At 47.8% G+C, this 13,488-nt stretch overlaps 2 protein-coding genes across 2 annotated transcripts in view; one reads left to right on the plus strand and one right to left on the minus strand.

Moving 5' to 3' along the window:
• The window catches only part of PPAT (phosphoribosyl pyrophosphate amidotransferase), a 48,000-nt gene that overhangs the window by 14,119 nt on the left and 20,393 nt on the right, over nt 1–13,488 (minus strand). The window contains exon 2 of the mRNA XM_054163183.1: nt 404–470. Coding sequence (XP_054019158.1) covers nt 404–470 — 67 coding nt within the window. The remainder of the gene's footprint in view (nt 1–403; nt 471–13,488) is intronic.
• PAICS (phosphoribosylaminoimidazole carboxylase and phosphoribosylaminoimidazolesuccinocarboxamide synthase) overlaps nt 3,274–13,488 on the plus strand; it is a 40,676-nt gene continuing 30,461 nt past the window's right edge. Inside the window, exons 1-4 of the mRNA XM_054163165.1 lie at nt 3,274–3,676; nt 10,240–10,326; nt 11,136–11,573; nt 12,585–12,674. Of these exons, the coding sequence (XP_054019140.1) occupies nt 3,289–3,676; nt 10,240–10,326; nt 11,136–11,573; nt 12,585–12,674 (1,003 nt within the window). The 5' untranslated portion in view covers nt 3,274–3,288. The remainder of the gene's footprint in view (nt 3,677–10,239; nt 10,327–11,135; nt 11,574–12,584; nt 12,675–13,488) is intronic.

Below are 13,488 nucleotides of genomic sequence, written 5' to 3' on the forward strand. Positions count from 1 at the left end.
TTCAGTCTCACTAAGGCAAGGATTAGTCATCCATTTGCTTGTGCACGGCCTGTATTTCTTTTCTCTTGATCTCAAGTTGCATTGGTGCTCCACGGTTAACACCTTCGGGGCAGGATGACTTTGCTAAGCAGCTTTTGTGCCATCAGCAGCCTTATGTGAGCATCCTTATCTGCCTGCCACTGTGTGCATGGGTATGTCCAGTAGGCTAATGTTGGCCTATTTGTTTTACACATGCACTGAGCACAGAAACTGCACAAGTTACAGAAAAAGATACCATCGCACTGACAAAACCAAAGCACTCTATCAAAACAGGTTGGTTTCCCTCTAGTTTTTGTGGTTCCCAGCTGAAACAAACTTTCCTGCATGTCAGTTAGGCATCTGCAAAGCCTCACTTTTCATTTACCTTGTGCACTTTGAAGGACTGGGACGACTCTCCATCACTCGTCACAATCCCAGCACTCTCCTGGCCCCTGTGGACAAGACAAAATTAACATCAACAACTGAGCTGCTTTAACGATGGGGTTTCAGCTGTTGTTTACAACATGAAATTTTAATGTAAGCTTATTTGCTGTTTTATGTTACAGGCCTGTAATCAAAACTGCTTTCTTGCCCATGATATGCTTTATTTCAAACCAGGCACAAAAGGTTTGTGCCTAAGCCACTGAATTCAGTGGTGATCTCTCCTCTAACAAGCACTGGCTCAGGCTCTTACTGCAGTCCTATTTCAGTATGGGCATAAAATATCAGCAGCTGCTTAATCTGAAAAGCCACTGGAGAGTTATAGTCCAGGCTCTGTAGCAGGCTGTATAGCATTACTCTATTTCTGCTTTGGTTTGAGGAGGGGTGTTGGGAAACTGATGGCTTTCCCTAAAGGAATGCATTGCCTCCTCCACTGATCACCAATGCAGAAGCTCTTGCATTCTTGCACTTAAGCAGTCAAGCTACCATTTTCAGCTATAAAAGGTATATGGACCCTCTGATAAAAGTGTTCAAGCAGAAAAAATCCCCACAATATAGAGCATCACAGCTTCTGAACTCAAGCAAACCCAGTCCAATGCAGAGAAGTCACACTGCAAACTGAAATGCTTCTCTTAGAGCAGATCAGCCTCAGGCTGGTAGCTGAGGAGCTGATCAGCTGATCAGCTGAAATGGCAGTTTTCCCTAGCCTGATCCCTGTTCTCCCCAGCCCTGCTCTCCCCACTTGGTCCCTGGGCAGCCCACGGGCAGGGAGCACAGACTGGCTCCCCGATGCTGCCCTGTCAGCGGCAGGCAGAATGCCGCACAGCTGCCCAAGGTTTGTAATTCAGCCCTTATCCATTGACAAGGCTATGTCCTGCAGGCTGGACTTTTGTGTTGGCAACAGCGCAGGCTGCTCCATTTTCCTTCAAAAGGCTTCCTGGAATAAGGCAGAGGGCTGTCATTAACAAAACTGCTGACACATACCCACCACCCCTGTAACACTCACAGGGGTTTTGGGGGACTGACAAGCTCCTGTCCACTCTCATGTACAAGGACTGAAAAGCAAAGCTGGCTTGCTTCAAAAATGAAACACACTGAATATTGTCAGAATATTGGACAAAGGTGCTACTTGTGTGTTGGGACTGGTTTAACTCAGCTGGAGTCACTGGAATTATTTAGTATGAGCAACAATAAAACTGGGCCTAAAAAGCCCACGGAATGGATGCTAACCTCCAAATGACCATCCCTGAGTTTCCTCCAGTTCCTGAACATCTTAAAGCACACTGGCTTACCAAAAGCGAAACAAAACAAACTCCACACATATCTGAAGGAAATGTTCTCTGTTCCTGACACAGGTCACAAGAGAGATGTCGGAGATTTAACTCGGGAAGGTGTCCTGTCTTGTAAACACAAGGACTGGCAGTAATAGTGTGGCCAGCAGGAGCAGTGAAGCCATTCTGCCCTGTGCTCAGCACAGGTTAGGCCACACCTTGAGTCCTGTGTCCAGTTCTGGGCTCCTCAGTTTAAGGACATTGAGACACTTGAAGGTGTCCAGAGAAGGGCAATGAGGCTGGGGAGGGGTCTGGAGCACAGCCCTGTGAGGAGAGGCTGAGGGAGCTGGGGGTGTTTAGCCTGGAGAAGAGGAGGCTCAGGGGAGACCTTCTTGCCCTCTACAACTACCTGAAAAGAGGCTGTTGCCAGGTGGGAGTTGGTCTCTTCTCCCAGGCAGCCAGCACCAGAACAAGAGGACACAGTCTCAAGCTGTGCCAGGGGAGGTTTAGGCTGGAGATGAGGAAAAAGGTCTTCCCAGAGAGATTGGCCATTGGAATGTGCTGCCCAGGGAGGTGGTGGACTCCCTGGAGGTGTTCACAAAAGACTTGGATGTGGCACCTGGAGCCATGGTTTAGTTGTCAGGAGGTGTTAGGTGATAGGTTGGACTTGATGATCTCTGAGGTCATTTCCAACCTGGCTGATTCTGCGATTCTGTAAAACGTCAAGGTTGATATACTGCATTTGGCAATTTTTAATCCCAGTGTTAATGTTGTAATTTCATTGCTGGCACTGTCCCTTTAAACACGAACAAAATCAACAGAGAGAGCGAGAGGGAAGCAAACACCCTGAGGGGAAGGACCCTGCTGGGTCCCAGCTTTCACGGAGCCCTCAGGAGGGGAGCTCAATGTCACAGCCACAGTTTGACCAGTTCAGTCCGATTTTTAACTACTCAAGCTTCTTGTTTTAAGCCACCCCTAATAACCAATCAATATTCAGCGTCTGAAATGTGTATCTACGACCATCAGCTGCGAAACGAATTCCACACACGACAAGGAGCCTGCCGAGGCTGCCCGGGGGGGTCAGCAGAGGCTGCCCAGGGGGGTCAGCAGCGCCTGCCACGCCTGGCGAGCGCAGAGGGTTTGGGCGGGCATTTTTGCCGTGTTTATTTCCTATTGCAAAGGCACGAGAAGGTGCGACTCCCACGGCTTCTCCCTCAGCACACCACCGAGCGAAGCCCCTTCCCCACAAGGGTTAAGGGCGGCCCCGGCCGGCGGCGCGGGGCTGCAGGCGCCGGCAGGCTGCGGGCCCCTTCGGCTCCTCTCGGCTCCCCTCGGCGTCTCTCGGCTGCCCGCCTCCCGCCCGAGCCGCCCGGCTCGGCGGCCTCTAGCACCCAGCCTGCTTATTTGGCAGTTTCTCAAGTTACTCCCCTCAGGCAGCTTGAGCCAGTAGAACTAGATCCTTTCATCTCGGCGGAGCTTACTGACAACCAGCCGTCTGGTTTCCTAGGAAACAAAATCTTGGCTAGAAATAGTGAATCATTTCCAGGTCACTTTCAACATGGAGAGTGGAGCAGGGAAGCATTGGACTGAGGAGGAGGTTAAAGCCTTGTTAAGCGTCTGGTCAGAAAAAAACATCAGAAAGCAGCTCCACGGCACCCTGAGGAATAAAGGCATCTTTATCTACATTGCTAAAAGGTTGCAGGAGCTAGGGGTTTGCAGGGACTGGAAGCAGTGCCGTGCAAAGTACAAAAACCTGAAGTACGAATACAGAACGGTTAAATATGCCCACAACTCGGGGGATGCCACTAAAACCATGAAGTTTTTCCATGACCTGGATGCCATATTGCGATACGAGCCCGTCACACAGTTAGCAGCAGAAGAAAACGGCAGGTGTTCTGCGACCGAGCCGCAGCTCCACACAAGCCCCACCACAGACACCACGCAAGGTAACAAAAAACGACAACGAAAAAGCCTGGCTTTGCTTCTAGCTCGGGTTTGGGGTTTTTTGTTTTCGTTCTCTCTTTGCGTCAAGAGCAGAAGGGGAGGAAAGGGAAGCGTGAGTTTGCTGGCGCCGGAGCGGAGGCTGCACAGCCCCAGCAGCGCTGTTCGAAGTGACTTGATGCGCTCGGCGCGCAGGGGAATAAAAATGTTAGCACCCACCAGTGTCGAAGCCTGTAAATACAGCACGGTTCCGGCAAACCCCAGGCTGCTAGCACTGCAGTGTCGGGGAGCGCTGGCTGCTGCCAAGGCTCCTGGCTCTGACTCGGGATGCATGGCGTTAAGATTCGGTGTTTTCTTCCTCGTTGGCGTTGGCTTGCAGCGCCTCGGAAGCAAGGGGTTTCGTAGAGCTTTAATTTTGGGTAGGGACTTAATGAAAGATATAAAGGTTGGAACTGTCGTTTAAAAAAAAAAAAAAACAAAAATAAGAAAAATGAATCGTTTGGGATGCAAGTGAAGTTTATCCTCGGTTCTCTGCAAGTGGGGAAAGTATGATGGCTAAATGTAAATTGTTTTGCAGGGAGTTCAACTTAAACGTTTGAAAAACAGAGAGGGTCGCTTAATAACAGCTCATTAAAACTTGTAGTGCGGTGAGGAAAATAAACCCTATCGTGTTTATCAGGCTGTTTTGAGGCAAACCAAACGAATGCCACTGCTTTTATTCCAGAGGGGGTTTAACCACACGATTTGCATCTCTCGTTTCATTCAGCCCTCCCTAAGTATGCATTTTAGCTGTGCTTAACATTTCATTAGGGTCAATCTGCTATTTGACATCACTCAAATCTCCTTGTCACATCCTAAATGTCACCGAAGCATAAGCCCCCATGATAGTTATAAATACCAAAATAAGATGGCTAGAAAAAAAAGGGAGAAATTAAAAAACTTAGCTGTTTGTTACCACAAGTATGCTGCAATTTACATTAATGGAGAGGGGGAATATTTTTAAACAGAACAAAAAGCCCAGCACCATTGTGAGGGGAGACTGTCCTTGTGCCTTTCCACATCTCCCTCCACAACGTCTTTTACAGGTTTACAGGGTGTTTGTTTTTTTTTACTATCTTTTGTTTAGCTTAACAAAAAGCTTGACCTTAATTTGTCATCACTAGCAGAGTCTTTAATCTGTCAGAGTCGCTTCACATTAAAAGGGCAACTTCATAATATTTTTAACATGTGCCCTGTGTGTATTGCAATCGATCTTTATTTTTCAACTTGAAGGGCTGAGATGAATAGGGAGGCTGCTACATTTCTGAGGGCTACATGGAACTCAGACGGCAGCCTTGGTCTGAGCATCTGCCCTTAGGTTACCCTCTATATTTTGATGTCGTTTGCACCAACAGTTAACTGTCATTCTCATCTGCCTTAGACCCCTAGCGAGTTTAAATCACCAAAGGTTCATTTCAGTTGTGAATCTCTTAAGGAGAATATAGATTTTAAGTTAAAACAAAAATTCACCCTGGGGTGAGGCACACCTCATTTTGAAGCATTAGGACAGTCTGGTTTTAAGTGATATAATCAAATGTATCTCTTAAATGCCCAGGCATTTCTGTTGCTCCCTTAAAAAAAACCCAACCCAACCAAACCAAACAACAAGTTTTATGGCTAAAGAAAAATTAAACACAACTAACTGTAACGATGCAACGTGCATGGTAAGATTTTAGATGCAAAGTTTGTCACAGCCACCATAATTCAACACACAAAGCAAACACACCAAGAGAGGAGTGTGTCCTGCAGCTATGCAGAGTGCATACACCCACAACAAGGAGCAGAGAGAACAGCTGTGAGAACATCAGCTTTGTTCATTGAGGAATACAAATCAAGCCACAAACACCATACTAGAGGCCCAGTCCTTTTCCATCTGCAGTCAGAGTTGCCATGCCTGCCCAGCTCTGTACTTCTGAAGGGCACTTGTAAGGCATTGTGGCTCTGCAGCTGATGCTCACAAATCTGAGCACATCTGATGGTGTTGCTCCCACAGAAGGACACATGACTGCCCACGCACCTGGCTGCCCCTACCCCAGCAGCACACCTGGCTGGTGCCCCACAGCCTGTGGGAGGAAGGGAACTTCACCTTAATGTTGGTGTCCTCCTCAGTGAGGCAAACTGACTCAAGTACATTTCTCTCCTTGCCAGTCTCCTCCTGGGCTTCTGCCTTTCAACCCCAGTGTTACAGGAGGAGGGGGAAATGGTTCCTCCCCTTATTTTGACAGAACTGAAGGAATCACAGGCTTGGGAGCTGGGCAGCAAAAATGAAATGCTACCAAGAAGCTAAACCCAACACTGTCTGCCATGCACATCTCACTTCAAGAATCTAGGAGTCATACTAATTGGTTTTGTTTAAAAAGCATGACAAGGGACAGGGCATGCTCCCAAATAAGTGACTGCATGCTTACCATTCTGCTTAGCCTCAGTCTAAGTGTTCATACCCATCAGGGCCACGAGGATGATTGGAGGGCTGGAGCACTTCTCCTATGAGGACCGACTGAGGGAGTTTGGGCTGTTTGGTCTGGAGAAGAGAAGACTCCCAGGAGACTTAATTGTGGCCTTCCAGTAGCTGAAGGGGGCTACAAGAAGGCTGGGGAGGGACTTTTGAGGGTGTCAGGGAGTGACAGGACTGGGGGGGATGGAGCAAAAATAGAAGAAAAATAGATTCAGATTGGATGTTAGGAAGAAGTTCTTCCCCATGAGGGTGGTGAGAGACTGGCACAGGCTGCCCAGGGAGGTGGTGGCAGCCTCATCCCTGAGAGGTGTTTGCAGCCAGGCAGGATGTGGCTGTGAGCAACCTGCTGTAGTGTGAGGTGTCCCTGCCCATGGCAGGGGGGTTGGAACTGGCTGATCCTTGAGGTCCCTTCCAACCCTAACAATTCTATGGTTCTATGATCCTTACTGTAAAGCTGCAAAGCATCTCTTTGATTATCTCAGCTACTGGCAGACTGCTATAGGGGGAAGGAAGGGAAAAGGAAAGTAAAAAGAGCTTAGTGGTATGAGATTGGATTATACTTCTGTAGCAATTCCTGAGCTTGTTTTCACATCTTGTAAAATCATTTTTCTTGTGAAAGGGTCATTGAAGAAATGAATACTGAAAATCACAATCAAGTCTGTGAGGGGTGTCTCCAGACAAACTTGGTAGCAACACAGCTGGTAGAAGACCAATTCCCAGCTTGTTTATAGAAAGCTGACACTTTCTGCATGAGCACATAAAGCACTTCAAGCCAGCAATATTCATGCTGTCCACCCAAAACAGATGTTTTCAGAAGCAAACACAGAGCTGTAGCCTGAATAATGATTTAAAAAGATGTAACTCAACATGCTCACCTTCCATTCAAATGTAGCCATCAGGTTGAGGGAGGGGATTCTCCCCCTCTGTACCACTCTGGTGAGACCCCACCTGGAGCACTCTGTCCAGTTCTGGAGACTCTATTACAGGAAGGATCTGAACATGCTGGAAGGTGTCCAGAGAAGAGCCACCAGGATGAGCAGAGGGCTGGAGCTGCTCTGCTGTGAGGACAGACTGAGGGAGTTGGGGCTGTTCAGTCTGGAGAAGAGAAGGCTCCTAGGAGACCTAATTGTGGCCTTCCAGGATCTGAAAGGGGCTACAGGAAAGCTGGGGAGGGACTTTTGAGGGTGTCAGGGAGTGATAGGACTGGGGGGGATGGAGCAAAACTAGAAATGGGGAGATTCAGATTGGCTGTGAGGAAGAAGTTGTTCCCCATGAGGGTGGTGAGAGACTGGCACAGGTTGCCCAGGGAGGCGGTGGCAGCCTCATCCCCAGAGGTTTTCAAGGCCAGGCTGGATGTGGCTGTGAGCAACCTGCTGTAGTGTGAGGTGTCCCTGCCCATGGCAGAGGGGTTGGAACTGGCTGATCCTTGAGGTCCCTTCCAACCCTAACAATTCCATGATTCTATTATCCCAGCAACCAAGGTGATTCAAGTGGTGATTTATGGTGCACTGTGAAAATACCATTCATTAGAGTTTGAGTGAATGACCTTCCCATTTTAACCCATGTTGATTGCTTTGAGCTACATCAAGTGTTAACAAATGCAGCACTTGATTTGCAAAAGCAAAGCCCACCTAGTTCATGTTGAGTTACTCAAGCTCCTTTCTGTTTCTCTCCCTGTTTAAATATTAATGTGGCAGTGGCCACTTTCCTTGCTTTTCACCTTACCACAGCAAATGCAGGAAAATGACCAAGTCTGGGCAGAAATGCACCAGCAGGGAGAATATTATCACATGTGGAAACCCCAGACAGCTCCTAGACATGGGAACAGATCCTTCAGAAGTGCTGGTGTGAGGATGCCACTCTCAGAGGTTTTCCATGCCTGGAGTGTAACATGTCACTGACAGCTATTTTTTTTCCCTTCTATGCAATACTCTTACTGAATAAGTGTTTGACCATCAGATTAGTTTTCCCCACACACCAAACACTCTAACATCTGTGTGTGTTAGCTGTTCTTACTGAAAATAAGAAATTGTTCCTCTTTAATATCCCAATGTAGCAAGGAAAACTTCCTGGTCCACATGCAGCAGCCTTCCAAGAGAGGATTCATTTCCCCTCTGCTTTGCAGTTCTTGGGCAGGTAAAGCACCAGTCCTGGTTGGTGCTGGAGGTGAGCACAGCTTTTCCTGTGTCAGCCTGGCCTCAGTGGGCAGCAGCTCCTGCCAGAGAAGCAGGGCTGGCAGCTGGGAGCAGCAGGAGATCAGGGCAGTGCATCTCTGAGTCATTGTGAGCCTTGCTCAAAGTCAGGATTTAGGCTAATGTTTTGCTGCCATTCCCAGGGCAGTTTCACCTCCGGCAGGGCTGTGAGGCTGCATCCCAACTGCACCTCCTTACCGATCCTGGTGATGAGCTCGCGCAGCGCCCTGGAGCACCCCGCTTTGATCCGGGTGACCTGCCTTGCTTGGAGCTGGCAGTCACTGGGCACAGTCCAAGGGCAGGAGACTGAACACATCCAAGTGCCGGGTTCTGCACATTGGCCACAGCAGCTCCATGCAGAGCTACAGGCTGGGGTCAGAGTGGGTGAGAGCAGCCAGGCAGAAAGGGACCTGGGGGTGCTGGTCGATGGTAGGCTGAACATGAGCCTGCAGTGTGCCCAGGCAGCCAGGAGGGCCAATGGCATCCTGGCCTGCATCAGGAACAGTGTGGCCAGCAGGAGCAGGGAGGTCATTCTGCCCCTGTACATTGCACTGGTTAGGCCACACCTCGAGTCCTGTGTCCAGTTCTGGGCCCCTCAGTTTAGGAAGGAGGTTGATTTGCTGGAAGGTATCCAGAGAAGGGCAGCAAAGTTGGTGAAGGGTTTGGAACACAGCCCTGTGAGGAGAGGCTGAGGGAGCTGGGGTTGATTAGCCTGGAGAAGAGGAGGCTCAGGGGAGACCTTATTGCTCTCTCCAACTCCCTGAAGGGAGGTTGTAGACAGACAGATGTTGGTCTCTTCTCCCAGGCAGCCAGCACCAGAACAAGAGGACACAGTCTCAGGCTGCGCCAGGGGAGGTTTAGGCTGGAGGTGAGGAAGAAGTTCTACACAGAGAGAGAGATTGCCCTTTGGATTGGGCTGCCGGAGGAGGTGGTGGAGTCACCATCACTGGAGGTGTTCAGGAGGAGACTTGATAGGGTGCTTGGTGCCATGGGTTAGTTGTTTAGGTGGTGTTGGATTGGTTGATGGGTTGGACACGATGATCTTGAAGGTCTCTTCCAACCTGGTCTGGTCTGGTCTGGTCTGGTCTGGTCTGGTCTGGTCTATTCTATTCTATTCTATTCACTCAGCTCCTGGTGCAGTCAATCAACATTTCAAACCTCCTGTTACAGCAGAGCACCACAGAACAACTTTAAACTGTCTGCCCTGTGTGAAAAATCCAGCTGATTCAGAACCAGACTGACATGTGCTGCTTAAAGCCCTTCAGGCAGCAGCTGCTGGAGTGCTGCTTTTGAAGCAAATGTGGGAATGCTACACTGTGGAAAGTTAGCTGCAAATACATCTGCTCTCTGCTCACAATACTTTTCCCCCTTACCCTGTGCCATTAATGAATTCCATGGCTTTCCAGAACTCCTTGCAGCACATTCTTGTTGGCTTCATACTCTGAATATTCCTCCTGGGGGGCTTTGTTGGTGTTTTATAGATGGATTTGTGGTTAACTGAATTCATGTGCAAAGTCTGCTTTTATGAGTGTGGCTCTTACTTTTCACTGTATGCTTTCAAAGCAGACTTCCATTGTGCTATCCACCCCAAATTCTGAGCCAGAAAAGCATACAAGTCACCAGCATCAGGTCTGCAAGAACTCCAAGGTACATTTCAAACATGTTTCATACACAAGACAAAATCATTTCATTTACTTTCTCTAGCTTGCATCCCCCTTGTGGTAACAGGCCAAAGGAATGTTGAATTTCCATTAAATAGAAATGAAGAGTGGAGATGACAAAATTAATAACCTTCTAATTGTGTGTGGACATTGCCACTTAAACTAATTTAAGCTACTGAAGTCCATACCTGGTTTTCACCTCCAATCTCTTTCCTTCCTAGGTGAAATATCAGTTTCTTTAGAAGATGATGAGGATGTTCCAGGAGATCCACTGCTTTTTATGTCCCATGTCAGACCAGCCCAACTAGGTACAGTATGATGGTGCAGAGATCAGAGCCTAACAAGGCAGAATGGCTGTCAGGGCACTTCCTGATAGCTTCTGTTTCTGGTCAACAAAGCTTTAAACCAGCCACACTTTCCTTCCCAGTTTCAGCACTCAGCAGTCTTGTGGCACCACTAGCTCCTGAGCACTGTGGGGGGGAATGTAACAGCTGCATGAGCATTGCTCACATTACCAACACACTCCATGCTACAGCTTTATCCTATTAACCGTGCTGATTTTGTTCAGTGCCAGTGCAAAGGCTGCCAAATGTGATACCCATGTCACCTTGTGGGTTTTCTCTAACTCAGGTACTCTCTGCTTAAAGCTGTCTGTGTGTATCAAACCAGAAGCATGGCATGAATGCAGATGGCAAAGTCTTGGTGCTGGTTTCAGGCCCAGCTAATTATTGTGCTAGCACAGGACTAGGGAACAGTGCTCTCCTCTAACACCTGAAGCACACAGCAGCCCATTAGTTGTTCTCAAAGGTGTTACAAGTAAAAGCTCAGTGCATGAGGGCACAGAAGAAAGAGATGTCCCACGTGAGATTTCTTAAAGGTCCATGCACTTTCTTAAGAGCACTTTTCAAGAGCAGGCAAACAAAAAAGATGTCAGAATTAACAAACCTGCTGGCAAATTAATGACCAATAGCTCAGGTTTAGTGCCACCTCTGCTCCACCCTTCTCTGGAGGGACAAGTCATGAGGAAACAGTCTGCTTCATTCTGTGTCCTTTCCCTACCCCAACCATGCAGGTAACCCCTGTCTGTGTCTCTCCCCTCCCTCCCCCAACACTGCAGGTGATCCACCATCAGCAGTGGAGGCTTCCAAAACCCCAGCTTTGATTCCTACAGTAGCAAATGAAGGAGGCAAGCACTGGACTATCAATGAAGTCAGAGCTTTGATACGTGTGTGGTCAGACAAAAATATCCATCAGCAGCTGGAGGGCACAGTGAGAAATAAAAGAATATTTGAGCAGGTTGCTGCTAGGCTCCAGAAGTTTGGAATTGAGAGGGACTGGAAGCAATGCAGGACTAAATACAAAAACCTGAAACACGAATACAAGAGTGCAAAGAGTGCCCAGGACTCAGGGAGCACAAGCAGAAGCATGAAATTCTTCAATGAACTGGATGCTATTCTGGGGCACAGCACCCTGGAACAAGCAAGTAAACCAGATCATGATGAAAGTGAGAGGCCTCCAGAGTGGACAGAAGCAAAATCAGAAAAGGACTCCATAGGTAAGTGCCTGAGCTACCCATACATCACTTAGGAAATTTAGTTTTCCAGCACTAGAGAGGTCTTAAATAAAACCAAAACACACCCAAACAAAAGCCACCAAAAAGCAGCCAGCTAGATTAACCAATCTGATGGGGAGGGGAAAACCCACTGAATGGAAATGTACTGCTTTGCCCTAGCAGGTTTGTCTTAGGTTCTAAGGTGATCTTTCAGACTGCCCCAAACTTTTTGTAATAGAACTGAAAACCATCAGTAGGAAAACCAAGATGAAGGTGTAGGATGAGATGAAGTGATACAGACAGACCACTCCAGTTAAAATCATGGCAGAAGAGACTGTTTCCAGTTCAGATGAAAAGAATGGATCAATGCTCAGGCTGTGTTACTGGAGAAATCAAAACAGAAGTCTGTAGTTATAAAAATGAGTTTAAAAAACAGTACTTAAAGTCTCTCTCTCTCTCTTGTGGCCCCCAGTTGCCCAGTTTGGCCTTTGGAGAAGACTCTCAAACTAGTAAGACAATAAGTAGCACAAGGAATAGCACCAAGCATGCTCACAGAGGCTGCCTTTAGTGCGGTTGTTGACAAATGCCATGGATTCATGCAGGAGTAGAGTAGATGGATGGACCTACACCACCCAGGGTTTATAACAGCCTTTACTGGTATGTGTGAGAAACATGCCTGTTGTGTAGGAACAGAACCAAACATCAAACTCTTGATTACACAGTCAGAATCCCACACAGAAGATGATATTATGGTGGCCAAATGTAGGACTGGGAGTTGGTAAAGTAATGGAAGGAGTCAAGAAAAACAGAACACAAAGACAGTCTCTGGCTTAAATCTGGGGGAAGACTGACTCTTCAGTTGCAGTTTGTAGGTCTTTTGCTAATGCATCCCCTGCTGCCTGCTGGCATGAGGAGCATCCTAGGTTGTGCAGATGTTCTGATTTGACACAGCCCAGCTGTGAGTAGGTGGCACAGGCAGGCAGTGCCCTAATTAACAGAGCCTTGTTTACACAGGCATGCCTGGGGACACAGGAGAAGAGGACTCTCTTAGCAATATGTCAGAAGACCTACGGGTTGCAGACATAAAGAAAGTTTCTGACTCAGGTAAGGAGAAAAATCTTCCCTTTTACATAAATCCCTATATTTAGTAAACTCAGATGAGTTCTATAATAAGACCACACTGTAATTAGAAAATGCAGAGGCCTCAAACACTTCTAAGCAGGAGAAAACATAATAGTGCTGACCACACTTCCAGTGCAGATTTGCAGTGCTCTGCTGTGTTTGATAAAAACAGTCTGGTAAATAATCTTCCCAAGGATTGATGGCCCAAGGTGTGAAGAAGAAAGTAAAGACTTAGGCAGGTTGAGTGCTTGCTCTGTCTGCCCAGGCAGTACAGTCACTGAGTTTCCTGTGCATGCACACCACTGCCTTCCTCACAGTGCCACGTGCTCCGTGTTTGGCTGGGGAGCTGCTTGTGCTGGGGGATGAAAACTTCATTTAAGACTATCACTACTAGCACTGACTATGAAGGTCACATACCCTAGACAAAGAAACATTATTTACACCTGGAACCATCATGCTCAGGGGCTGCAGGAGTTGCATGTTCTGCTAGAGGCACACGGATGTCTCGGAGGCTGACAGACTTAACTCCACGACACAGGACCTCATGGCCTCTGTCAGCAGCATGAGGCAGAGCATGGTCTATATGAGGCACTAAGGAGTAGTTCTACAGAACTTAAAGTGGTCTGCTGTGAAGCTGAAAGGTTTTAATGCCAGATTAAAAATCTTCTGACAGATGATGTTACTGTGAGCACTGCTCCAGAGAGCCAGGCAGCTCTGCATGTAAAGACAGAAACAGCTTTTGCAAGTAAGTCAAGACATGGGTGAGGGTTGGTTTAGCATTCAAGAGCTATTGCAT

This window comes from Dryobates pubescens, chromosome 1 (genome assembly GCF_014839835.1).
Source record: "Dryobates pubescens isolate bDryPub1 chromosome 1, bDryPub1.pri, whole genome shotgun sequence".
In the NCBI taxonomy this organism is placed as follows: domain Eukaryota; kingdom Metazoa; phylum Chordata; class Aves; order Piciformes; family Picidae; genus Dryobates; species Dryobates pubescens.